Source organism: Poecilia mexicana, unplaced genomic scaffold (genome assembly GCF_051168715.1).
Source record: "Poecilia mexicana isolate PSO_F unplaced genomic scaffold, ASM5116871v1 scaffold_13, whole genome shotgun sequence".
Classification (NCBI taxonomy): Eukaryota; Metazoa; Chordata; class Actinopteri; order Cyprinodontiformes; family Poeciliidae; genus Poecilia; species Poecilia mexicana.
In genome coordinates this window covers 26,165,473-26,191,976 of record NW_028263382.1, presented here as the reverse complement: position 1 = coordinate 26,191,976, position 26,504 = coordinate 26,165,473, and the positions used below count along the sequence as shown (strand labels likewise).

Genomic DNA, 26,504 nt, shown 5'->3' with positions numbered 1-26,504 from the left:
ACATCCAGACTCCACAGGTGGCTGATGACACGGAGATGGTTGTATTTTTTTTAATTTTTTTTTTGATGATACGCTCCACATCTTTTTATTTTTTTTTGCCAGCATATGACTTCGCCAGGTCTAAAAATAGCTCAGAGAGCCAGTTTTACATTTGTTCCATTACGAACTCCATGAGCACAAAAGGGAAAATTCCTGCGTTGCACTGAGTTGTTGTCAAGAGCCAGCGAGTGCAGGACGTTGACGTCTTTGCATGCTTGTTGCCAGAGCAATCCTCCATTAAAGCCCTCATTGTTTTCAGAAAGGTGAGGCTCTTTCTGAAACCCCTGTGTGCGTTAATGAGGTGAGAGAGTTGCAGTTACACAATTAGGACCGTGCCGCGGTTAGGAGAGAAACGCAGTGAATATGGGTTCATCATAAATCGCCACCGTGGTCCTTGAGGCTGCAAGCGTGAATGTGCACGTGTGCCGGAGTGGGAGGGGGCGGGGGGGGGCTGGGGAGGAGGTCAGCCTTATTATTTGTCACACAGTAAGATGTGGATGTTTGAACAATGTCCGCTGTTTGAGGGGATGCAGTGGGTTTCCTCTTGGCTATAAAGCGGCCGGATCAGGTTCCTGTTGTGATAATCAGCTCCTGTTCCAGGGATCACATCGGTCTGGAGGAGCGTGTAGCGCCGCAGAGGTCAGTCCGTGGACAGGACTTGGAATGTAATATCACGGATGGTGAGCCTCGACATTTAGCCGTGCTCGGTCCCACTTTCTGAGCTCCCGTTGACATGAGATGAAGATTGGCTCCGGTTCTCCAGAGAGGGGTTGTTTTTCCTATGAACTGCGCTGTGTAAACACCAGTCCAGCCCCTGCACTCTGGAACATCTCACTCCTCTAGTCATATGTCATATGTCCGCCCCACACACACTCACACACAAAGACAAGTGAAGTTTGGTTTCAACATCGCAGTATTCCTCTTAAGTCAGTTACTGTGACTTCTTTCCACACTGCGCCACGGTTTTATAATTTCATTTAATCACCACTCTATCACTGTGAGATTGACTTTGAACTTATTTAGCAAACCGGTACTATTTTGTATAATTCTGTGATAAATCTGAGCATAAACAAACACAGGGTAATAAATGTGCTTCAGCATGGATTATGCTAATGACACACGACTTCATATTTCTGAGTCAACACATCACTGCCATTCGCTATGTGCGGTAGCGTTCATAATATCACCGGGCGGCGGGTCAGAATTACCTTCAACTTAACGCAGAAAAGGTTGCAGAAATACAAGATTGGAGATTTCCACTCTAACTTAAGACTATTGAGTTTTCAAGTTTCAAGTTTTATTTATGTTTTTCAGATATGGTTTATTTATTTATTTATTTTTGTCTTTATCTGTGAGGCATGTGTTTTTATCTTTGCCCAAACCTAATTTTACACCTTGACAAGGCAGAGAACCAACATCACCGCTTCCTATCGCTTGGAAGTGACGGAGTAAAATAGTTAGTCATAACTCGTATAATAAGAGAGAGATGTTTTCTACTGCAGAGTCAATAACTGACTACGATAACCTGCAAAGGGTTATGGCTGAAATGTGTGATTAAATAGTGCTGAGATGTCGTGAAACTCCCCCTTTGAACAAAACACTTATGTTGTTTTGAAGAACTGCAAAGCCAAACCATCTAACAGGATCATAAGCTGTCCCTTATCCAACGTACTCGCGTGTAGCCCTGTTGTTGAAGTTGAAGCTGCCGTATATTCAGTTGATATTTTGCATGCTTAAAATTATTTGAGGCAAATACGGAAAAGGGTATCTGCAGAGTAAATATAGCTGTGACTGATCCAGTTTTGTTTTTTTGACTAAATTTTCATTAATAATTGCACATGTGTTTCATTTATTTGTACTTTAGTATTTTTCTGATCAGAAATCCCAAGTTGCTCGTTCACAGAGGCTCGGGGGGGCTGAAGGTGTTTCATGCTGAGCTGCTGGAAGGGAAGCGACAGGGAGGATGAAAAGCAGAAGTTAAGTGGCTTTCTTGGCGGGACATAAAAGTCTTTGTGTTATTCACACATGCTGAGTCTTTATTTAAAGATGGTCTGTCTTTAGATGAGCCACCCTGTAGCTTTTCGATAAACCCACACGGCTGAAACAAAAGTGACACAACTGGACAAACTTAAATAACCCTACGCTAAACTTGACGGCGTTTGTAATTTAGCGTTTTTGAATGAAATATAAGCCCTGAATTGACGACGGCAGAAAGTTAACCACAACAGGAAGTAGTTGTTAGATTATTGGTTCATATCAAATCTTGGCTTATTGTTTAGTCATTCTGAAACCAGCTTGAAATTAAGCAAAATGAAATCTCAATGTCTGATAACGATTTGGTGTAGAAAGAATTTCACAGCGTCCAAAGCTTCAACATGCAGCAATCAGTTTATGGAGATGATGGCGTTTTCTCATAACAATTTTATAGCAGCTGCTAAAACGGCAGTAAAAATTTGACGTTCCCTCTCATTAATGGTGCCTCGTTGCTTTGTTTGCAACCAAGGAAAACAAGTGTTTGAGAATAGAATCAAATGACTGAGTGAAGAACGCCTAATCCATAATTAATTTCACTTATAATGAGATCATCGGTGCAAAGATTGAACAGGAAGCAGTGGGAAACCTGACGCTTGACAACATAAAGGATGCAGTGCGAGAGCCGCCTCCCCTCCAGGCAAGGCATGCTATCTGTACAGTAAATGCAATAACACATGCAGCTTTTCACACTCGCATAATTCCAAGTAACAACACTCTCCTAACCTTTACATGCACAACCTGATGTCCGCCGTGTACACAAACGTGTGGGGTGATCACGTAGCTGACGACCTGTACGCATTTCTCATAAAGCTAAAATTGAAATCAGATATTTTAGCCTCGTTCTGCTCTCACAGCGAACTGAATGCGAGATTAAGAAAAGTGGGTATTTTTCTGAAGGCAGCAGTGGTTTGTGGAGTCTGAACCCTTTGCATTTCAGTGGTGTGGTAAAGAGGTGTGTCTGCGTAGACTTGGCAGTCACTTTCTGCGGTCGGTGGGCCGAGTGTTTTTTGAGCGGTCGGTGGAGGGTTTTATGACTTGCCTTGTTTCTTGAGTTTTCCGTATCGAGAGGAGCGGCGACGGCAACGGCGGGGAGTTTATGGTAGACTGGCTGGCATTAAGAGTCGCCTGTAGAAGATGATTGGTGGTGGATTTGTGCGCTTGAAGTCTGTTCTGATCTCGGCTCTGTGGGTGTTTCGTAATTACAGATGGTAGAACTGGGTCTCAGTTGTGGCGGTTCTATGTTACTGATTCATGTAGCTATTACATGAATCACTGCTGTCACAGAGCTTTTGGGCTGTTGTTGGAAAAGAGTAAAGTCTGAGTTTATTGATGTCTGTATTGTCTAATTGTCCAGGAGCCAGAACCGTTCCCTGCAGGCGTCTGTCATGATTAAAAAGAAACCTAAAACTTAGAGAGAAAATCTGAAAAAAGTCAAATAAAAACGAGGGAAAAATCTCTGTCACGTTGTCCCTGTTCCATTGCATGTTTTTTCAGGCATAAAAATACTTTTTCACCCCAATTAGCAGAAATAGTTTTCAGTTTAATTTGTATCAATATTTTCTGAAGCCGATTTTGATGTATTGCATTAGAAAAGATGAGAAATAGATGAAAATATTAGAATTCAAAACAACTTTTTCATTTTTTTGGCTTTTTCTGAAAAAGAGTTACTGCGCTAAAGGGAAGATGGAAACTAATTTCTAATTTCTGATGTAGCAAACATTTATGTACCTCATGCGACTGATCATCTGCTTCCGCTGTCAGCATGCATTAAAACATTAAAACTGTTTCTTTCTCTATGTCTCAACATGCAGCTTGCCCCATAATACACTCCATTATCAGTAAGCGCCATTCACTTTAGAGTCTAATTTTAGTTTTTAGTGACGTTTGAGTTTGAAGCTTCAATAGATGCTAAGCATTGATCCTTGGCATTTGATCTTTTCTATCTTCTGACATAGTCTTTACAGATTTCCACATTTCAAAGGCAATGATACCATTCTGTTGACTCCTGCTCTACTTGCCTTGAATATTGGATAATAGTCTTTCAATGGGATGCTATTTCAAGACCATCACTGAAAAACAGTGTTTGTTTCTTTTTACTATCATAAAACAAAAACAGAATAACACCAAGGTTCCCTTTTTTAGCATCCTACATGAGTGATTTGCATGGTTAGCATTAGCTGTCCTCATCGAACTCAAGTCACTGCCGTTAATTTACAAAGTCCTTAACAAAATGGCTCCCATCTACTCCAAGGTGCTCGCAAAGACTTATGTCACAACAGAGTCACTCTGACCACCATAGGATTGTCAGCCAGTAGTGCGTACATCACACTCAAGCAAATCCAGACTATTGTCTTGAATTTTATGAAGATCCAAAGGTCATTTCATGTGTTGTGAAATGTCCTACCATGCTCTACCAGAACAGAGGCATCGTAACTCTTGGAGTCCTGACTCTTCAGAAAGTATCTCCTACTCGTATGAATGCCCTAGTCTCTCTGCTGCACTCTGTCTTCACCTCCCCCCATTTCTACACTGTCACCCATTTCTGATAGTATTTCTACACTAATGCTATCAAACGATCCTTCGATGAGGATAGCTAATGCTAACCATGTAAATCACTCATATAGGATGCTAAAAAAGGGAACGTTGGTGTTATTCTGTTTTTGTTTATGATAAAAAAACAGGTTCTGTCACCATTGACAGAACCTGTCAAATTGTCTTTTTTTTTACTGTTAGCTTTGATATTCACTGCATTGTAGCCTCGTTTGAAAGCCGCTTTGAATAAAAAGTGTCTGCCAAATGCATAGACATCTGCAACTAATGAGCAACAAGCTACGTAGAATAGCTTTGTTCAGTAAAAATCAAGTGAATAACATTTATTACTTGGATGACTGTAGTTTATTGTCTTGGTTTGATTTACTTCATTGACTCTCTTGACACAGTTAATGTTTGATTCGCTCTCAAAATAGGTCAGAGGTCTTGAATGTGTGTCGAAAAGACAACCTTCATGTGCTTTTTGTGTCTTGTTGTTGACTGTGGTCAGCGGCGGTAGCCAGCAGCTGGGGCGTGGTGGACTCGCTGTGTATCTTGGCAGCGTTACAAGCCAGGCCTGGAGTTTGTGATGTGGTTGATTGGGAGAGCATGTTGGGGAACTAAGAGACAGACTGTGTTTGTGCTGTAGGGGGGGGAAAAAAAGAGGGAAAGGGGGGAAAAAGACAGGGTGTGTGTGTTTGTTAGGAGGGTGTGCCTGTTGGTTAGCCAGAAGGTGTATTTGTGTTATTGTGTCATTTGAAGGTGGAGACCACGGTCCCCTTTCCTGTAAGTAGTTAGAGTCTGGCCAGATGGAGAATCTTGGCTCAACAATGGGAAAGCAACACAACAAGTGAGCAGATATAACCAGTTTGAATGTTTTTACGTGAGCTAACGTGTGAGGGAGGAGTCTGTCCAACTGCTTAAATCTTTTTTTTTTTCCTGTTCCTCATTTTGAGCTTATTTTTACGTGCTATAAGAGAAATGATTTTAAAACTGTGTGTGTGGGGGTGCGTGTGTGTGTGTGTGTGTGTGTGTGTGTGTGTGTGTGTGTGTGTGTGTGTGTGTGTGTGTGTGTGTGTGTGTGTGTGTGTGTGTGTGTGTGTGTGTGTGTGTGTGTGTGTGTGTGTGTGCATGTGTGCGTGTGTGTGTGCGTGTGTGTGTGTCTGTGGTGTCCTGTGTGGTGTGGCCACTGAAGTGAACCAGACTGCGTTAACTATTGATGAGGGCAGGGTTTCCCTGTAACAGCCTCCCTCGCTCAGTTGACTTCTGATAGACGTTCTCATCTCATCTCCGTGGAAAAGCTTTGTGGAAACACCTGAGCATGTTTGTGTGAACACTTGGATATGACTGATAGGAAGATAAGATGCAGTTACTCCTTTGTGTTTCCGTCCACATTGACCGAGTTGCTTGACAAGCGGCCTGTTCATATTAGCGTGCGTGCTAATGTGTGTGTGTGTTTGTTTTCCCTGAACTTATGAAGTCCAAAAACTGTCAATCTATTGCACTTCTGGGAGTCTGGGGACGTGTTTGCACTCTTTCCTCAAAGGTTATTGAAACTTTATGTGGATTAAAATTTGCTTTAGGAGTCATATTGCTTGAGATGTAGGCTGCGTACAGTAAGTGTGAACTTTTGGAGTTTTGGTTGTAAGTTTTTTTTTTTTTTTTTTACCTTATTTCTACATTATTTTTTAATAGTTGATGTAAAATTATGACCTTGTAAAATTCCTCCTTAAGGTTCTGATTTTTAATATTTAATTTTGTCAAGGTATAAGAATACAAAGACAAAAATAGTTAATATTTAAAAAATAAAATGAAATAAATTTGCAAACAACAGCTAGAAGAGCACATGTTGCATTTGTGTCTTGATGGTTCTGTTAAATTGTTTTCTACTGTTTTTGGGATATTCTAATAATATATTTATAATTTATAGTTTTACTGAAACGTGTTCCTAACAGCTCCATAAAACAATGAAATGTTTATCACGAGGCTGCTTTGCTATTTAAAGCTTCTTTTTTCTTTTCTTTTCTTCTTTTTTTTGGTGAGAAAATTTGATAGTGATGAATTTGAGAATTTAACATTTACCTTTAGTTCATCACAATAAGCACTTTCTTGGTTGAATTATGTTTGAGGTTCTTATTTTAACTCTTGTCTTGTGTTATACGTATTTCAGGGTTCGGTTCCTAATAAACCAGCAAATCATTGCCTAGCTGAGATAGATCTTGCAAAAATATGAGTACACAACCTTTACATTTCAAAAACTTATTATTATGTTGTATCTAAGCAGAATTTTGATTTTCTTTTAAGTTTTCCACTTCGGCTTCATCTTTCTTTAATGCATAATAAAACACTGGCATCTGTCATGTCTTTTGTGAAGCTGAAAGCAGATTTAAATAGCTTTTAAAGCCAATAATGATCGAATAATTTAAGTATCAACACACTAAATATGACTTGGGCTGTACTTTATTTCTGCAACAGTTTCATACAATTGCATTTGTCTACAAACTGTAAATTGCTGAGTTAAAATCACCCATGGTTAAATGTATATTTTCCTTCTTGTTGCAGTTCCCAGAGTGTGGATTTTATGGCATCTATGACAAGATTTTGCTGTTCAAGCATGACATAACCTCCAACAATGTCCTGCAACGGGTCAAATCCACAAGTGACATTCAGGAGGGAGATCTGGTGGAAGTGGTGCTTTCAGGTGAGTCTTTCCCCAGCAACAGTGCAGCTCTCTTCCTGTCTTCCTGCCTGCTTCAGTTCACAACAGACGGCCTTATTTTACCGTCACACACACGAGGCTACTTTCTTCTCTGTTTCAAACATCATCAGAGAGAAAATCAATCTGCTTTCCAATTTTTACTTGCACCTTATCTATCAAACACTTATGCTTTATGTTGAGTAACGCTGACATGACTTTTTTTTTTTTTTTCTAACACCCACAGCTGCCGCTCTGTTTAACTTTTGTCTCTTTTTAGCGGCAGCCACATTTGAGGATTTCCAGATTCGGCCCCATGCGCTCAACGTCCACTCGTACCGAGCCCCGGCCTTCTGCGATCACTGCGGAGAGATGCTGTTTGGACTGGTCAGACAAGGCCTGAAGTGTGATGGTGAGAAGCAGAGGATGCTATGATTATCAGAAAACACATGCAATGGCACCTAATGCATATTTTCTGAAGTGATCTCTTACAACCCACAAATGTTCTTCTTCTCCTCCTTTCTGCTGCACTGTTTATTTCTACCTACCTTATTTTTTTGATCTTTGCATCCCCCTGCAGGATGTGGACTGAACTACCACAAGCGCTGTGCATTCAGCATACCCAATAACTGCAGTGGAGCACGCAAGCGACGGCTGTCCACCACCTCTCTGAGCAGCAGTCAGTCCCTGCGTCTCTCCACCAGCGAGTCGGTCTACAGCGTGGGGACAGCCTCCACCTGCTCCGAAGAAACCAGTTTAATTCGCTCTCACACACAAATGGTAATTCATGCACAGGGCGCTGCGGTGTATGTCAGTTTGATAATTGAAACTCGGATAAATAAATAAAGCAAGACCGTCTCCTCAAATAACCTTCGGCTAGTTGATCGTTTTGCATCAGTACGGTGGTTTTGTAGCGGATAATATTCATTGAATTACTCATTAAAAAAACATATTTTTTGACAATGGAGACATTTTTACTCAGGCATGTTTGCTCTAAACATGTTTGCTCTAAATGTTTTTGTGACAAAGGCATGCAGCTTTGGAGGTTTCCAGATATCCATCTAAAAACCTCCAAAATACCTTGCAGAACTACATTCCACACATAGCTGTCAACAAGCACAGCAATTTTACACAAACGGCAACACAGTTTAAAGCAAACGACTTTTTAAATGTAAACATTTTTTAAATCCGTTTCTGATCTATCGAAATGTTGTCTGGGGACTTTCATGGATTTGGGATCATCACTCGACTCCCCAACTATCAACTGGCTCACACTCATCATGCTGCTGTTGTGTAATATTTCTGGACAGCTACATGCAATTGTTTTGGGTAAAGAAACACTCAGAGATCCGTTTTAGCTGCAAACGTTGCAGTGATACATCTGTTGATATCTGCTGACCGCAGTGTTTTCCACTCGACATGATGCATATATGCAGAGGTTCATTATGCAACAATGTTTTTAGAAAGGATGTAAAGCATTTGTGTTTAATTTTCTAATCGTTACATCAACACTAAAACATTGACTGTATTCAAACTTACAAATGCAATGTTTCTGAAGCATTACTGCCACGAAGAAAGAAGAAATATATTACCCCTCTGTATTTCATGAAGTTGAGGAATGAAGCTTATTTATGCCTTCCATTTTTAATCTGAAACTTTATTTTCCAACTTTGAAGTTGTCGAGATAGAAATATCAAATTCAATCGGAATGGCACGGATTTGAAAACTGTTTATTTACGCCTCTGACAATTTGTGTCTCATTAAATACAGAATTACTACGACATGTCCAATACAGCAATGATGATAAAACTTATGTTGAAGCAACACTTTCCTTACTCCTTTGATGATTATTTGCAATTGTCCCACACTATTTGTAATATTTATTAAGAGCCTTAGTCCCTGTACATATCAATCAGTTTATATCTTTCTTCTTTTTGTTTTTTACTTTAAAGTTGACTTCGATGTAATTCACATGTCCAGATTCCAACTTTACACATAAGGCGAAATAATGCAACACTTAAAGTAGCAAGTAAAATTTATTTATTTTTTTTTATACTGTGAAATGCTGAGGATACACTGGGCAATTTAACTATTTAGTTTAGTTTCATATGTAGTTTAATATGTAATGAAAACATATAACCAAAAGTAGATGATAATATTCTTTATTCTCTTTAAGCTAAATCACCTTCAATATTACAGTTTTTTTTCCCCCTTCTCTATCTTCCAAGCCACGGACTCCCAGTGAGGCGCGGCGCTTCTACACAGGCCGGCCTGTTCATCTGGACAAGATCCTGATGACGAAGGTGAAGGTGCCCCACACATTTGCTATTCACTCGTACACACGGCCAACGGTGTGCCAGTACTGCAAGAGACTTCTCCGAGGATTGTTCAGGCAGGGCCTACAGTGCAAAGGTGAGCACAGACGAACAGGGATGTGTTTTTAAATCGCTTCTGTGAAATAAAATATTAAATAGTTATTTAATGTTTTATAGCTCTGTTGAAATGAACCTTTCCTTGTATTCCTCCTAGACTGTAAATTCAATTGTCATAAACGCTGTGCATACAAGGTTCCTAATGATTGCCTCGGGGAGACCATTGGAGGTGAGCAGACATAGATTCTACGTCTAATGCATTTACATGGCTGCGTTGTGTGTAAGCTGCATGGATTTGATGAAAACGTGCATGTTTCCTTTGTTAGAACTAATATAACCATGTTACATATCTTAAATATTCCAAATGACATATTGTCTAATAATACTAAAACTCACTGGCCCTAATGTTTTTATCTCTTCAGACAACAGAAGTAACTGTGGTAAGTATAATCAGTGCTCGGATGCATGCAAGCATGAGGCCTGGTCGTTGCTTTCCTGCTCTATTTCGCTCGATTCAGATCTCGCTTACAGCTCTGTGCGAAGCAAAGCGGAGAACAAGGAGCTGGTTTTTATCAGGCTGGTAAAGATGTGCTTTGCTCTTAAAATTCAGCTGAACAGTCTTTTTACTATTTCTGAGTGCCAGTGGTACCGTATTTTTCGGACTATAAGCCGCTACTCCCCCCCACACACACTTTGAACCAAGCAGCTAACAGCCCGGTGCGGCTTTCCTGTGGATTTTTTTTCAACCACCAGGGGGCGCTTTAGCAGGAAGTGAATCAAAATTGGAAATCAAAGAAGAACGTGCTAATTTTCATTTAGAACAAGCACATGCTAGCAGCAGGCACGACAGAGAAATTTCTTCAAACTCATATGATGCAGCTTTTAAGTTGAAGGTTATCGATCTGACAGTACAGATCGATAGCCGCTGCACGTAAGATCAGCGTGAACGAATCCTTGGTTCGGTGTTGGAGACAGAGGGTTGCGTCTTTAGTAGCAGATTTATTGCAGCCCTCTGCTGCGTCCTTGTGAAAAACCGAGAGCGGCGGAGATACCAGCGGCTTATAGCCTGGTGCGGCTTGTGTAGTTTTACATTTCCAGTTTTTTTATTTTAATTTTAAACACTTTGTGGGTGCGGCTTATAGTCCAGAAAATACGGTACTAATTGTAATGGCAGAGAAGTAGCAAACAGTGGTGGCTTTCACCGTATTTTGAATAGATTTGTTTTAATTAAGTTCAACTCAGACCCTCTCTCCTCTTTGCTCTTGCACTAGACATGCTGAGTCCCAGCGCCGACACCGAAGTGCCAATGGACTTCAGCAGTGAGTACGACACCTCGGACAAGTCTTCAATGGATGACTCGGATGAGGCCTGCAGCATCCCCGGGTCCTTTTCTCCAGACAACAACCAGGATGGGACAGGTGGAGACCAAAGGTACGAGGAGATTTTAGACGACTGCTTTCCAAACTATTGTTACTTACTTACAAACCTTTGGCACAATAAGCAAAGTAGTGAAATTACTCAGAGGTCACAAAAATGTTGTATTTTATATTGAAAAAATGTTGTATTTTATATTGAAACATACATACAAAAAAAATTATATATATATATATATATATATATAATTTTTTTTTTTTTTTACTGTGACTATTCTTCATTTTTACACACTCAACAGCTTGCTGTTTTTCTAAAATGCATCCTCGTGCTACATGCTAACTGTGGTCCCTTTACAATTTCAACTGCATTATAAAGTAACGTCATTAATAATAATAATAATAATCAGCACATGACATGGTTAATTAATACCTAATTATACTGTACGTCCATTAGGAGGTTGATTTGGTTTAAACTCATGCTTTTATTATAATAGAGTTTAACCCAGTATATTAAAACTTACAAATAATCAATTGCTTTACTGTAAAACTCATACAGAGGTTTGTCATTTTAAGATGCCTCAATTTGCCTTTTTGTGTATTTTATTATTGTTTTTCCAGTGCTAATATCCCACTGATGAGGGTTGTCCAGTCGGTGAGGCAAACGACTCGACGATCCAGCACAGCAATTAAGGAAGGATGGATGGTTCACTACAGCAACAAGGACACTCTGGTACATATCCCGTAATTCCAATACGAAGGTCTGAAATCCAAATCTAAAGGACTTCTACTGGGAAAGAAAATTAACTTGAAGGTTCAAATCAATTCATTACAGGAATAAATTGGATTTTCTTTGCATCCTTTCCATAAATTACAGCAGAAACGTTGCTTCTGCTTTCTGTTGAGTAGCTTTTCTCCCAGCAGTTTTGACCTCGATCGCTTGGTTTCAGCCTTTACTGCGTCTTCTTTGTTTTTTTTTTTTTCCCTCCCATATTTTAATGTGCCTGTGTGCTTTTGGGAGTGTATTGGACGGAAATTGAAGACGGAGTCGACTCTTTCTGTCGACGCCGAAGCACTCAGCAAATATGTGGTGAATTCAGTCTGAAATTGGATTTGCTACCCGGTCTTTCTACTGATGTGCAGTAGCTACATTTGACCTTTAGAGAAATGTATTTATCTCTGTAGTCTCTTAGATTGTTCCCTCTCTGGCTGCACTTACACTCTTTCCCTTTTCTTTCCCTTGCGTCCTGTAGCTTATCTGTTGTGTTATCTTATGTGACCACTTCAGATCTGAAGTGATGCTTTTTCATGCAACTCTTCCTCACTTGCTGTCCTTTTACCCATTGTGTTCCTCAGTGTTGTGTCTTACCTCTCCAACCCTAATCCCCGACAGAGAAAGAGGCACTACTGGCGTCTGGACTGCAAGTGCATCATCTTGTTCCAGAACAACACCTCCAACAAATACTACAAGGTACGCTTTGCTGATTCTAGACCTGTGCATATGAATTGCACACTTTCTGTTTTCCTCACCATTGCATTGCATGTTCCTGCAGGAGATCCCCCTCTCTGAGATTCTGGAGGTGCGTCCTGCTACTGACTTCACTCTAGTCCCACAAGGCACCAACCCTCACTGCTTTGAGCTCGTCACCGGCACCATGTGCTACTTTGTCGGGGAGGACCCCAACACCCTTCCCTCACTGTCCACCAGCAACCCCCAGGCCCTTCCCCAGACGCCCCCGTCCCCCAGCATGGTGCAGCCCAACAGTGGCATTGGGCGGGAGGTGGCAAACGCCTGGGAGTGCGCCATTCGCCAGGCGCTCATGCCAGTCATCTTTCAGGATGCCCCGCCGGCTGAGGGGCATACGCCGCACAGTAAGTTTAAGGACATAAAAATAAAAAGAGCTTAAATAAAGCACGCTAAGATGTTTCTTTGGAAACGTAGCTTGAACATTTGTCTGCATGTGGTAGTGCAGACAAATGTTCCAGTGGTTTTGAGGGACTATTCAGGAAATATGTTGTGTGCCATACCCAACCTGTGGATGTTGTTTCAGGACAAGCCTCTATCAGCATTTCTGTCTCCAACAGCCAAATCCAAGAGAATGTGGTATGACTTTTCACTGTTTTCTTTGGTCCAAGTTTTTATTTAATTTTATTTTTCACCAAACAGCATTTTCACTTGGAGAAATCCTTTTCTCTCTTGCAGGATATTGGCACAGTGTACCAGATTTTTGCTGACGAAGTGCTTGGATCTGGTCAGTTTGGTGTAGTTTATGGAGGTACGTGAACATACGCAGTCACAGTGACAAAGTTATAGGTTGCTGTATCATGTGAAAAACACCTATATGTACATATGTTTAACACAAAACAAGACAAACAAATGTAATGTCGGTACTTGCGTTTAAGAAGAAACAAATAAAAAAAAAGACAGAAAAATAAACAATACTGGACTGATGATTTTACTCAGGCCCTAACAGAAGAACGTCTGCTTTTCAAACATTTTAAATCTTACATGAATAATTTCAGGAAAGCACAGAAAGACGGGGAGAGACGTTGCTGTCAAAGTCATCGACAAGCTTCGATTTCCCACCAAACAGGAGAGCCAGCTGAGGAACGAGGTGGCAATCCTGCAAGTAAGAACACACACGTTACGCCATCTGCTCGATAACATGCCTTTAAGAACCTTATTTAAAGTCTTAAAACGACACGAGAACTGGCATTTTGTCATAGGCATTCTAGTAATGAATATAGTCGATTTAGTAAAAGAATATTGAAAGGTAAACTGATTCTTGATACCTTTAGTGTTTGTTTTTCATAAATTGCATTAATTGTCATCTGTATTTTTCTAATTTCTCCTATAAGTTTGCTTATTATTAATCATTCACCTACCAAGAGACATAAAGATAATAAAATAACTACAGACTATCGAACAGTTTTATGCCAGACATTTTGACGAACACAAAACAACCTTTAACATGAAAGTGTGTGTTGCAAACAGAAAGTCTTTTAAATCATTATCTGAATCAGAGGATAAGGCTTTACATTAAAGTACAGGAAACTATTAATAATACAAACAACAGCATGGAGCCAAATGTTGTAATAATGGAGGTGACCAGCAGAGGGCACTGTGTGTTGAAGCTGGAGAATGACGTCAATCTTTTACACACTGAAAACATTTGACTCGTACTCCTACACTGTAACCCGTTCGATAACTTGAAATATTATGACAAAGTCCATTTATTTAAACTTTATCGCAAAGTAAAGCACATGATGTAGCTTAATGACACACAGATTGATGTTTGAAAGCCTTTATTCCTGTTGATTATGATGGTTTTCCGCTTACAGTTAAAGAAAACAGGATGTTTAAGATTAGAAAATTTCATCAGACCAATAAAAAACATTATTTTAATGCAGAAATGTAGCCTTTCTGAAAAGTATGTTTAATACCTGCTTAAAGGTTGTCAATACTAATAATGCTAATAAGGTACTTTTAATCTGACAAATGAGCCTCACATTTCAATTTATTGATTATGACTGTATAGTTGCACTGAGCAAGATATGAAGTGTGAATAACTAAAAATGTACAGAGATTAGTTTATGTTTATACTCTGTGCGGTTGTAGTTTTCGAGCTAAATCTGTTTTCCACTCTGTTAATCCTTAATTCAGCCCACTGCTAGTTGGTGTTGGTGTAAATGTCAGCTCTCTTGTGAAAGACATTGTGAAATATTTCTTTGGTTAGGCAACGAGGGTTGTAGATGTTATCTGGGGACAGTAGAAGGATGACGTGTTTCAGATCACATCTGTTGATTTGTGGATTTCCATTGCAGATTATTTGAGCAGCACCAGTCTGTCATGACTAGAACCTGAATTAGTTATTTGTTTTCACTGCGATCGGCCTAAAACACAACGATATCATAAGCAAATTTTAGGATGAAGTTTCCAGAACAGGTGGGAGTACACTCATGGTGTATAGATAAAATAAAGTAGTAGGCTTAGCACACGGCCCTGAGGAGCGTCATGGCTCAGTGTGTAGAATGAGGAGGAACTGGTCAAAGGTTTTACCTCTTATTAAGGAGGCGATGGGCAAGGAACAGCAGAGAGTCTGGGATGACGGTGTTGAAGTCGATGCTTTGGCTGATAAATCATATTCTCACATATCTCCCCTTGTGATCCAGGCGAGAGGGTTGGACCTTTAGTGTAATCAATAAAGCTTTCTTGGTTGGCAAGAAAGTGACCCAACTTGAAAGGTAGACCAGCCTTTTGAAATACTTCACTGAGACTTGAATTAGCAAAGAAGATGCAGCACTTCTTTTGTTTAACAGTTCATTTGGTTCAGGTGTAAACATATGCATATATATATATTCTTTTAACCAGCAGGTGGCGGTAGATTCACTATTTACAGACCAGAGTTGACCAACTCAATAGTAAATTTGCTTTAGACAAAACAAATTAGGCAGGTATTAAACATACTTTTAATCAATTCCACTTTTCTGTGCTTCTGAAATTGGTTTGATGTAATATTCTAATCCTACATATGATGTTTTGATTAGCTTCAGGCGGAAAATCATTATAATTAACAGAACTAAAGTGTCAGCACGTGTGTAATTAATCTATATTATGATTAATTTACTCAGTGAATTACTTACTGAGGTAAAGGGAATTTTCAATTATATTCTAATTTATTGAACAGGTCTGTATAAACTAAGAACCCTTGAAAATGTTCTTCCTCGTCTTGTTTCACGTTATATTTCCTGTGGTTATGGTTTCACACTGACATTGTGTCTGAATGTGCCTTCCTGTTTTTTTGCATGCATGTTCTCTGTTTTTCTCTGTTACACACCTAAAGATGCATTCTTGCCATTTTAAACCCAACTTTATTGAAAAATGTTTTCCCACAGTTCTTCAATTCACTCACTTCAGTTTTTCCTCTCACTCTCCAAAGTTTTCAACACGTTTACGTTGCACACGACTTTTTTTCACCAAACTCTGTTTTCTGTCAACCAGAGCTTGCGACATCTGGGAATAGTGAACCTGGAGTGCATGTTTGAAACCCCAGAGAAAGTGTTTGTGGTGATGGAGAAGCTGCACGGCGACATGCTGGAGATGATCCTCTCCAGCGAGAAGGGAAGACTGCCAGAGAGGCTGACCAAGTTCCTCATCACACAGGTGTGTTTTTGTCACCGGCAGAACAACAAATTGTAACTAAATGCTGTTTATGTTGCATGTCTGCTGTTTTACTATACTAGTATGGAGTACTGTGAAAAACTATTTGCCCCTTTTATAGATTTTTTTCTTTTCGGCTTTTTTTTTTTTTTTTTTTAATCCATTTTAAATGTTTTACATTGTCAAACTAATTCTGGTAACACTTTGTTTGAAGTGGTGTTCATAAGACTGACATGACCTGCTATGAACATGAAGGAGTCTTTATGAACGTTTATGACTGTTGTCACGAAGTGTCACTTGGCAAATAATGACACTTATAATGCAAAATTGATCATTTCAATGGACTTTTAATACATGTTTAATGCAACTTTGCTTTAAAAGTGTCATTATTTACCATATGGCACTTCATGACAGCAGTCATAAACATTCATGAAAACTCATTCACGTTCATGACAGGCGTCATGTCAGTCAAATAAAGTCTTACCCATATTCTAATAAGATTTTGTTTTCACTCTTTTAATATGAGTGAAGATGGACTGTAGTTGTCAAATGATAAGTTCTTCAAGAGATAAAAGTAACTATAGTCAAATAATGTGGTAGTTGTGTGATGGTCAATGTTTTGCTTTGAGACCTGGATGACTTGCTTCAACTGGTGGAGCCAATAAATTTAGTATTTACCAGAAAATCTTTAGGGAAATGCTCAGTTTTTGTTCTGCCACTTTCTGGCCATCTGAGCTGTGCAGCATGAAAATGACCAGCAGTACTCATGTCCAAACAAGCTGAGATGTTGCTGAGTTACAGCAACATGCCTAAACAGCGATGTGAAACATTAATTGCCCGTCGTAATGCTTGGTGGCAGCAGCTGCAACCGAGGACGGTCTCAGAACCTCTTATGTTTGGGTAATTACTTTTTCGCATGCATTGTTTGGATATTTCTGTTTTTCTCTTAATAAATGCAGTCAAAATTTGAAAAGACCTTCACATATTTACTCATTTTATGTTTTCTGATGTCATAATTTGTTAGATGATCTTTAGGTAAAAAAGGGGGGGGGGGGGGCAAGAAGTGAAGAGTTTTGAGAAGCACACTTTTTGACATTTACATGTAGACAGCCTCATAAGTTATGAATATTGTATTAATAGTTTTCTTTGAGTCATTTACTGACTGTGTGGTCTGTGGCATGCTTTTCTGTGTGTGAGAAGATTCTTGCAGCTCTCAGACATCTCCACTTCAAGAATATTGTTCACTGTGATCTGAAACCTGAGAATGTGCTGCTCGCCTCAGCCGATCCGTTCCCGCAGGTACCCACACAAGCAGCAGGGCTTATCTGTACAGTTGAAACCAGATATTTGTGCACACTGAATAAAAAGACACATACAGGATTTATGTCTCACCGTCTCAAGTTAAATCAGACCAAACTTTCCTTGTTTTAAGTTGGTTAAAATAACTTTTTTTTTTTGTAACTTCCTCTAATTTCAGCAGCTCACATGTATTTGGTCGTCGTCAGAAATAACGGTCTTTTAAACCGTATGACTTTGGTCAAACATTTTGGAGATCCTTCCACAAACCTTAACTAGCACGTTTGAGTTAATCGGGGTTAAGCCAGTGGGTGTATTTTAAGGCCGCGCCAGAAACACACTCCTTTCTTGTTTGACACGATGTTAAAGTCCAAACAAATCAGAAGAGAATTGTGCAGCTGCACAAGCCTGGTACTTCTTTAGGAACAATTTCCTACTGAGTGAAGGTGCTGCATTCGTGTGTTCAAACAAATGTACGCAAATATAGACGTGGTGGGAATCTCCAGTCATCACACTGCGCAGGCAGAAAACGTGTTGCGTGTCTCAGACATGAATATATGAATGTGCAAATCGGCTCCTGCTCAAAAGCCAAAGGCCTTGTGAAGATGCTGTTGTAGCTGGTATAATGCAGAGTCTTTATCAGACAGTGAAACATGTCCTGTAGCGACATGGGCTGAAAGGAAGAAACCTTTTCTTCAAACAAAACATAAAAAGCCAGACTGCAGTTTGTAGATGCACACATGAACAAACATTTTAATTTTTGGAGACTTGTCCTGTGGTCTGACGAAACTTAAAGTGGAACTGTTTTGCCGTAACAACCATCATTACGTTTGGAGGAAAAGCAGGGATGTTTGCACCATCTTAGCTTTGAAGCATTACGTCATGGAGATGATTTCCTGGAGGAGGTCCACGTCCCAAAATAGACGCCTTCATGAGGAAAGAACATTATGTGGAAATGTTGAAGCAACATCTGAAGACATCAGCCAGGAAATAAAAGCTTGGCTGCAGGATTGATCTCCCAAAAGGATATTGACCATAAGCATACGGCTTAAGTGGCTGCAAAGTGGCTTAAGGACAACACTATCAGTGTTTTGATGTTGCCATCACAAACCCTGAAATATGGAGAAGTTGTGGGGAGATGAGAAGAAAGCATTTGAGAGACGGCGTACAAACCTGACTGAGTTTCACCGGTTCTGTCAGGAGGAATGGGCCAAAACTCCAGCAAACTTTACTGTGAGAAACGTGAGGAAAAAAATCCACAAGGTTTGACCCAAATCATACAGTTTAACCTACAAATATCCCTGGTACTAACCAAAGATCTTTCTACAAAGGTCCTTGTAATTTGAAGGAAGTTACAAAAAAATATGTCAAAAAAAAAGTTGCCAGTAAGTTTTCTAACATTTAGCAACAGAAGTCATTTTGGTAATTGTGACTGACCTAAAATGAGAGTTTTGACCAAACGGTGAGGAAAAAAAAAAAAAGTGTGTCTTTCGTTTTAACTGTATATAACACACTAATTCACTCTTATTCTAAAAATCACCTGCCTTGGTGCAACTGATCATCTCCTCGCTGGTTCCAGGTGAAGCTGTGCGACTTCGGTTTCGCACGCATCATCGGCGAGAAGTCTTTCCGTCGCTCCGTCGTCGGCACACCGGCCTACTTGGCCCCAGAGGTTCTGCTGAACCAGGGCTACAACCGCTCGCTGGACATGTGGTCGGTCGGCGTCATCATGTACGTCAGCCTGAGCGGCACGTTTCCCTTCAATGAGGACGAGGACATCAATGACCAGATTCAAAACGCGGCATTCATGTACCCGGTCAACCCCTGGAAAAAGATCTCCAAAGATGGTAAACGGGAAGGGGATTAATCAGCAGTGGGGTCAACTGATAAAAGTTTAACGTTTGTCTTTTGCAAAAACCACACACAGAGACTGTAGGTCAACCTTATTGGCATTTTAGACGATTATTAGTTGATTGATATTATTAGTATTATTAATCGCCAACTCTATGTGAGCTATGCAAGGCATAAAGAAACTCAGACTTTTCTGGAACTATCTGGTTATTACTTTTCGACACATTGGTGCCTCTGACTTCTGTGGTTCTATTTCTGACAGTCAGGCTTTGTTTCCACACTTTAGTGGACATATGACATGAGGAAGTTTTAGATTTAAATGGTGCACAAGCAGTAAGAAGGCAGGAAATGACTGTGGTTCTCACAGATGGAACCTGGCATCTTTTCACCTCCCCCATGAAAGTGCTGCTCCAGGAAAACCACCAGAGACGGAGACATTTGTAACTGCAGACCTTTCTGGCTCCTGCAGAGGCAACATTCACAGCTTTAGAAATTTAACCACCTAGCCTCAGCCTGTTTTTGTCTTTGTCACATACCTATAATATCCTAAATACCTGATCAACTGTGTCTTGTAAAAACTCTTAAGTTCGACTCCACAGCAAGTCGATATCTCTAAATGGTAAAATCAACAGAAATGTTCAACTAGGATTGCCAACTCTCCTTCTTCCAGTCTGAGACCGAAGCTTTCAATTTACGCTTTTGTTTAGATTGTCATTTGATTTGTTCAAGAACTAACACCTCTGACCTGAAAATGACTTCACAGCGGAGTTGAATACCTTCCCACCTACAAGCTGGGAAACCCAATTTGCTAGTTGTGGCGCTCACCGCTGTTAGCAAAACAAGACTATGTATTCGTCTCCAATCCAAGGTTCACGCACTAAAGAATATGTTCACAAACAGAGGCTGTACAGTTTTATAAGTGCCAGGAACAAGCTGATAGAGAAATTACAACCGCATCGTTTACAATATTTTACATGTGCGGCAGCCATTTTGAATACAGAAATAAGAGACCTATGTCTTTCCCAGTCCTAATTTCAACCTCAGTGAATGTTCTAGCTGTATTTCAAAAAGGAAGTTCAGAAAATCCAACATCCCAGCACCAATAGAAGAAACAATAAAAGCTGAAGGTTTCACGCATTGAGGCAAAAAATCACATTCAATTCTGGAACAAGAAAACAAACTTTACTCTGTTGCCATAGATAAGATTTTTTTTTTTCTAAAGCAAAATGAACGTAAGGTTCAGCGGTCAGACAGAAACCTGCAGATCAAGCACATCTTTTGTCTCTCTGCTGACTTTTTTTTTTTTTTTCCAGTTCTGGGATTCTCCTAAGTACAATGAAAGTTGCTATTGTTATTTGATATCACAATGAGTTTCATTTTAATAATCTTAATAAACGATCTCACTATTTTTGTGTTCCCAGCTACCGACTTGATCAACAACCTGCTGCAAGTCAAGATGAGGAAACGCTACAGTGTCGACAAAAGTTTGAGCCATTCCTATTTACAGGTAACTTAAAGAAACCATTCATCTGATCTCACACACGCATTTCTGAGAGAAGTTGATAAAAGTAGAAGTTTTTTTGCTTTATCCAATTCTTCAAACGTTGGAGAACAAAAGCTTTTAAAATCATGAGATCTCCTAGTAATCTGTAAACTGTTAAATTATATTTTTCATGTAAATCCAAAGAGTCTGCACCTAAAAAATTGGAAGTTCAAGGCTGATGTGTGTGCATAGTGGGAAAATAACCTGCTCTTATTTTGCAAGCTTGCTCAGTCACCAAGGACTGCATAGTCTTCATTTTTATGTAGCAAAGGTTTAAAGATAAGAACCCAAGTGTAAGCAAAAAGAAAGAAATATTTTACATCGAAAGTTATAAATTAATCTGCATGTCAAAAATTGCGAAATAAATATTTGATCCACCTGAAGACTCACTGGAATCACACAGATAAAACACTAGTTGATTCTCTTTATCTCAGCTTGTTATGTGTGATAAGCAGATTATCTGCAAAATCAGTTTCCCCCCCCCCAACCTTTCCACCATCAAAGTGTGAGGTCAATGAACTGTGAAAAGACGTTGGTACAATCTGCACCAGACTGGAGTGGGCTACATGGGCATTAGTAAGAAGATTTGTGATAAACCCGCAGCTGTTGGAGCCATAATTTAGCAAAAAAGGAAAAATAAAATGACCATCTGTTTTCCCTGGTTTGGAGTCCTATGTAAGATTTTGCGTCATAGTATGTGGATAACAACGAGAAAGGCCGAGAATGCTGCTTGGTCTCCATTATGACACTGCGCTATTTTTCTTATGTCTAACTATATATCATGCAACTGTCTATACACACGCAATAGATCCAAATTTTGTCTTATTCCACAAAGGTTAAGTTAACCAAAAACACTTCTCTTTCCTAGGCAAGCCTACAAAATAAGAACGTTATAATACACCATCACCTTTCTAAAATAACGGCCTAAAATAAGTCACTTTAAACAGATCACCACCTCAAAATGACTTCAATGTTTTAGTAGGTCTACAGGAGAATGTAGGCGACATGATTATAATGTGTCCTTTAAAACAAGATCCATAGAAATGGAAACATCTGTTAGTACAGGACAGCACATGCATTTATTAATCTGTTTAGGTAATCATAAGATTAACACTGTCGTGTACGACAATGGTAATTTCAGTGTAATGTTTCTTGCCAAATGAAACCACACGTCCAACCTAAACCGCTTATCTGATGGCGCATTCTAAACCTGGAAGGCCTTTCAGCCTCGGTCTCAACTCGAAAGCTCTCACTGAAACTGAATTTCCGTCCTCCTGCTCGTCTCCCGTTGTTTCAGGACTACCAGACGTGGCTGGACCTGCGGGAACTGGAGACCAAGCTCGGCGAGCGCTACATCACCCACGAGAGCGACGATAGCCGCTGGCAAATGTACGCCACGAAGCACAAACTGTCGTACCCGGCTAACTACGTACCGCTTCCGCCTGCGTCAGCCTCCGATGACGACGATGGCGCGGAGGACTCGGACATGAAAGGCCTCACTGAGAGAGTCAGCATCCTCTGACCACAGAAACACACTCCTGACTCTTTTTTTTTGAAGAAGAAGAAGACAGCGCAGTCTACCTGGAGTGTGAGAAGACAAACATTTGCAGAGAACATACGTTTCTATCGAGAACGTTGCTCTGCCGTTTGAACCTCGGAACCTGCTTTGTGTCGGCTTTACTCTGCACTAAATTCAATTTCTTTCTCTTCTAACCAGGAGTCCTCAGAACTGCTTATCGCTCACCTCTGCTGTTATTGGTTCCCTTTCATCCTTTGAATGTTTGTGGGGTGGGGGGGTTTAATCTGGAAGGCTACCCACTTCGATTTCAAATTATGTTTGATTCACCCAGCAAGGTTTTAGAGACTCTGAAAAAGTCACACTTAAACTGGTAAAATCTTGTTCCCTCGCTGCAATGTAGATCACAGCAAAGCAAGAAATGGCCTTGGACCACAAACTAAAGGTTTTTTTTCACTGCATAGTTAAATATAGATGAAGCGGCCTATAGTCTGATTAGAACTGCAGGAGATCCTAATGTGTGCCTTCAAAAAAGTGGCCTTAATATTCTCACCATGTCTTTTTAAGCGATGCTTTTTTACTCTAACAAAAGACTTTCTTTGCTGGTAATTACTCAACTGAACGCAGGGAAATCAAAGCCATTTTTACTCTCAAATGAATTCCCATAAATCCATGTCTTGCAGATGAAAAAGCCTTAACAATTGGAAGTATTGATCTATCAAGAATGTACTATTCATAGTAATTGCCACCAGTTGGGAGCAATAATAGACTTATGGGAGTAACATAGCAAATTATAAATGACACTGTGAATTTGAAGGAAGTCTAAAAACTAAGCTGCTTTTTTTTTTTTTTGTCAGATCTTTTTTCCCCATTCCAACATTTCTTCCTTCGGCTAACAGATTATCAGTCTTGTGTCTAAGGAGTTGTCACTGAGTTGTGAAATTGCTCCTATTGTGTTGAGACTCTGACTGTCATCAGTCCCTAAAATCAAGCAGTCAATTGAAATCACGATTATAGCACGTCTTCACAGCTGACTGTGTTGTTGTCGAGGACGAGCGGATAAATGGGAACGTCTCGTCACAGCAGCCAGACCTTCACCACAACCACAAACGTCGATGTATATAAAACTTAAGCGGAAGGAAGGAGGTAGGTAGTTTTTGATTACTTTTCCCAAAAAAAAAGGTCATAAAAAACGCATTTGTATTCACTCCCTCTGAATAATACCTCCAGGAGTCGCCTACCAGGTAAATAAAGTCCCCTACATGTGTAATTTCATCTTAAGGGCTTCAGAGCTTTGTGAGGAAAATATTTGTGAACAAACGACACCATTTTGGAGAACATCTCACATGGTACTGTTCAGTCCGTCATTCATAAAAAGAAACAGAAAATCATATGTGCAAATGATTCAAGACATGGCTGGAGAAGCAGTAGGTGGTGCAAACATCACCAGCTCCGGGCTTTTGAGTAGTGTGGCCTCTACGGGTAACAGACATATGTTGAAAGGAAACTATAAAACATCCAGTCTGACTAAAAATGAGCTGCATGGTGACAAAAGGACAAGTTTCACTCAGGATGCGCAAAGCTAACAGAGGAATTTGCAGCTGCGTTGCTGTGAAAGACCAGTTTCCACGAAACAGATTTGTGTCTGTATTAAGATTTTGAAACAAGGTATTTTGTTTCCTCCATTTCCCGATTATTTACTGCTTTTGGTTGGTGTGTTACATAAAATCTCAATACAATACATTGAAGGTAATGGTTGTGATGTGACAAACTGAAAAAGTTTAAAGGCATATCAGTTCTTTCGTGTTGTAGTGAAAGTGCCTGGGTGGACAGGACGGGTTGGCTGACTAGAACTAATGTGCATGTAGTTAAACTACATTTTTTTCAATATGTTGCATGTTTATTTTATTTTTTTGTGAAGTACAGTTATCTCAAGATTTTTTTTTTTTTTTTTTTTTGGACATGCTGTAGTGATGATGATGGCATATTATGGAAAACATGTAACCGGAACTTTAGTTGTCAAATGTGTGTAGATCGTGTACATGTTGTTTGAATGACGCTCCTGGTCTTTATATTGAATAATGCAGACTTAAACTTCATTCTGTCTGTTCTAGAAATGTTAATAAATCGTTGACATACCCATCTACCTGTGAGTTCATTTTAGGCGTTCTGAAGCGAAAAGCTCCACAAATCTGAATGCATTTTGTCTGCTGGAGGCTTATGTAAGAAATGCCGTCAATCAGGGTTTTCTTTACATGGAGATTCTCTGAATAGAACATAACAAAGGAATGAAGAGCTTTCACGCTGCAGCAATGAATTACTTTTCACCTTGCAGACTGACAGATATATATACATATACATTTTATCTCTGTGAAGAACAAGTAATATACTTGATGTGTCATGGTAATTTCTGTTCGGGTAAACTGACAGGAGTGTGTTCTCATAGGGACCCATCATGGATTTAATTAAAGATTAGGTGGATTTACAAAAGCAGGAAAAAAAATTGCAATTAAAACCAGCTTTTGTTGGATAAAGGCAGAATCGTATATAAGCGGGCTGAGTGGAACTCAAGAGGACCCTGTGGCTGTAGAGGCAAGCAGAGTCATTTATTTTCCATTCTCTGTTGGCCACACTTCAGCCGATTCTAGTGAAAACGCATCCTCCAACACTGCATCCATCATCGTTGGTGGAGTGATGCCAAATGATTTTCTCCTTCTCACCTTCTGTCTTCCTTTATCTCCTTCGAGTGTAGGTTAGTTTTGTACCTGAGCCCCAGGCGGCACTTTAGTAGCCAATTGTCTGCACTAGCAAGTGAAAGCAGAGACGCCTAACTTTGTAATCAAAAGATCCTTATCAAGGATTCGACATGGAAGAGGAAATTATACAAGACGGAAAAACCAGAAGAGACTGCCAGCTTCGGAAACCAATTATTAGTCTTGAGATATAAAAGGTAGATGAAGGTATTCTTACTGTCATACCAGCCACTTTTTGTAACCCTCAAATCAACTATTTTTTTCCCCTGATAAACTGTCAAAACAGATTATTTAGGGCTTTATATTTATGTTTCTGTGCGTGGAAAACTGTTCAGCTCCACATTATTTTGGCGTAAACCCTCTCAGTGCTGGTCTCTTTGGTTGAGCGGCGCCTAAATATTTAATTATCCTATTGTTTAAAACAAATAATTTGTATTGTTATTGTTTCTGTTGGACACCTGTTTGGGTCTTGACCCTATGCAACTATGTAATTTGATTATGCGAAAGACCATGACAGGAGTATTTGAACGGATTTTTACCAATCTAGCAATGGTTTCTGCTTGTTCAAGTTGAGCTAATTTGTCTGTGAACGTGACACACAACTAGGTGGGGTTCGTAGACTTTATTTATTTACAAAAGTTGGAAATGGCTAGCTTAGAAATCACCTTTCCTCCTCCCTCCTGATGTGTTGATCAAATTGCTGACTTTGCCTCAAATTACACCACATGATAAAATGGCAAAAATACACATGACGTCTCTCAAGTACACAAGAATTCAACCACACAAAGAAACTTGCTAAGCTACTGAGAAAAATATATATAAAAAGGATGAAACTAAGCTACTGAAGGTGAAAACAGTAAATATATATATATATATATATATATATATATATATAAATAGAAACAGAACTGGTGATGAAATGGTGTCACAGTCCAGTATATCGTGCTAAAAGATCAAGAATTGTACTGAAGAGTTTTGTTTTTGAGGCCAGGTTTGTCAGCTTGAGACCAAATTACCATTTGAATATTTGAAGTGTGAATGCTTACTTGAATGTATTTTTTTAAACAGTTTCAATTTCTACTCGAGTAAAAAAATACACTGAAGTAATGCTGCTTTTACTTGGATCCAATGTTTTGCTCCCCCACCCAAATCTGTGTAAATGCAAATGCCAACGTACAGTCAGTCAGATTTCTCCCTTTTGTTTCATTCCAGTTGCAGGATTGGGACTTGAAAGGATTTTGTTGATGTCAGAAAAAAGGATAACATCCTTAACTTGGAATGCAGATTAAACAGTAAATAGTTTTGGAGTGTTTGGTCTAATGGTCCTGAGATAACTATCAGCTAA

At 39.6% G+C, this 26,504-nt stretch overlaps 1 protein-coding gene across 1 annotated transcript in view; it reads left to right on the top strand.

The window, feature by feature from the left end:
• prkd2 (protein kinase D2) overlaps positions 1 to 24,548 on the top strand; it is a 44,001-nt gene extending 19,453 nt beyond the window's left edge. Inside the window, exons 2-19 of the mRNA XM_015013712.2 lie at positions 7,165 to 7,303; positions 7,578 to 7,709; positions 7,878 to 8,077; positions 9,526 to 9,709; positions 9,827 to 9,898; positions 10,092 to 10,109; positions 10,941 to 11,100; positions 11,661 to 11,772; positions 12,433 to 12,510; positions 12,593 to 12,911; positions 13,091 to 13,143; positions 13,243 to 13,315; positions 13,563 to 13,669; positions 16,042 to 16,203; positions 17,401 to 17,499; positions 19,076 to 19,343; positions 20,769 to 20,854; positions 22,188 to 24,548. Coding sequence (XP_014869198.1) covers positions 7,165 to 7,303; positions 7,578 to 7,709; positions 7,878 to 8,077; positions 9,526 to 9,709; positions 9,827 to 9,898; positions 10,092 to 10,109; positions 10,941 to 11,100; positions 11,661 to 11,772; positions 12,433 to 12,510; positions 12,593 to 12,911; positions 13,091 to 13,143; positions 13,243 to 13,315; positions 13,563 to 13,669; positions 16,042 to 16,203; positions 17,401 to 17,499; positions 19,076 to 19,343; positions 20,769 to 20,854; positions 22,188 to 22,412 — 2,487 coding nt within the window. The 3' untranslated portion in view covers positions 22,413 to 24,548. The remainder of the gene's footprint in view (positions 1 to 7,164; positions 7,304 to 7,577; positions 7,710 to 7,877; positions 8,078 to 9,525; positions 9,710 to 9,826; positions 9,899 to 10,091; positions 10,110 to 10,940; positions 11,101 to 11,660; positions 11,773 to 12,432; positions 12,511 to 12,592; positions 12,912 to 13,090; positions 13,144 to 13,242; positions 13,316 to 13,562; positions 13,670 to 16,041; positions 16,204 to 17,400; positions 17,500 to 19,075; positions 19,344 to 20,768; positions 20,855 to 22,187) is intronic.
• The last annotated feature ends 1,956 nt before the right edge of the window (positions 24,549 to 26,504 follow it).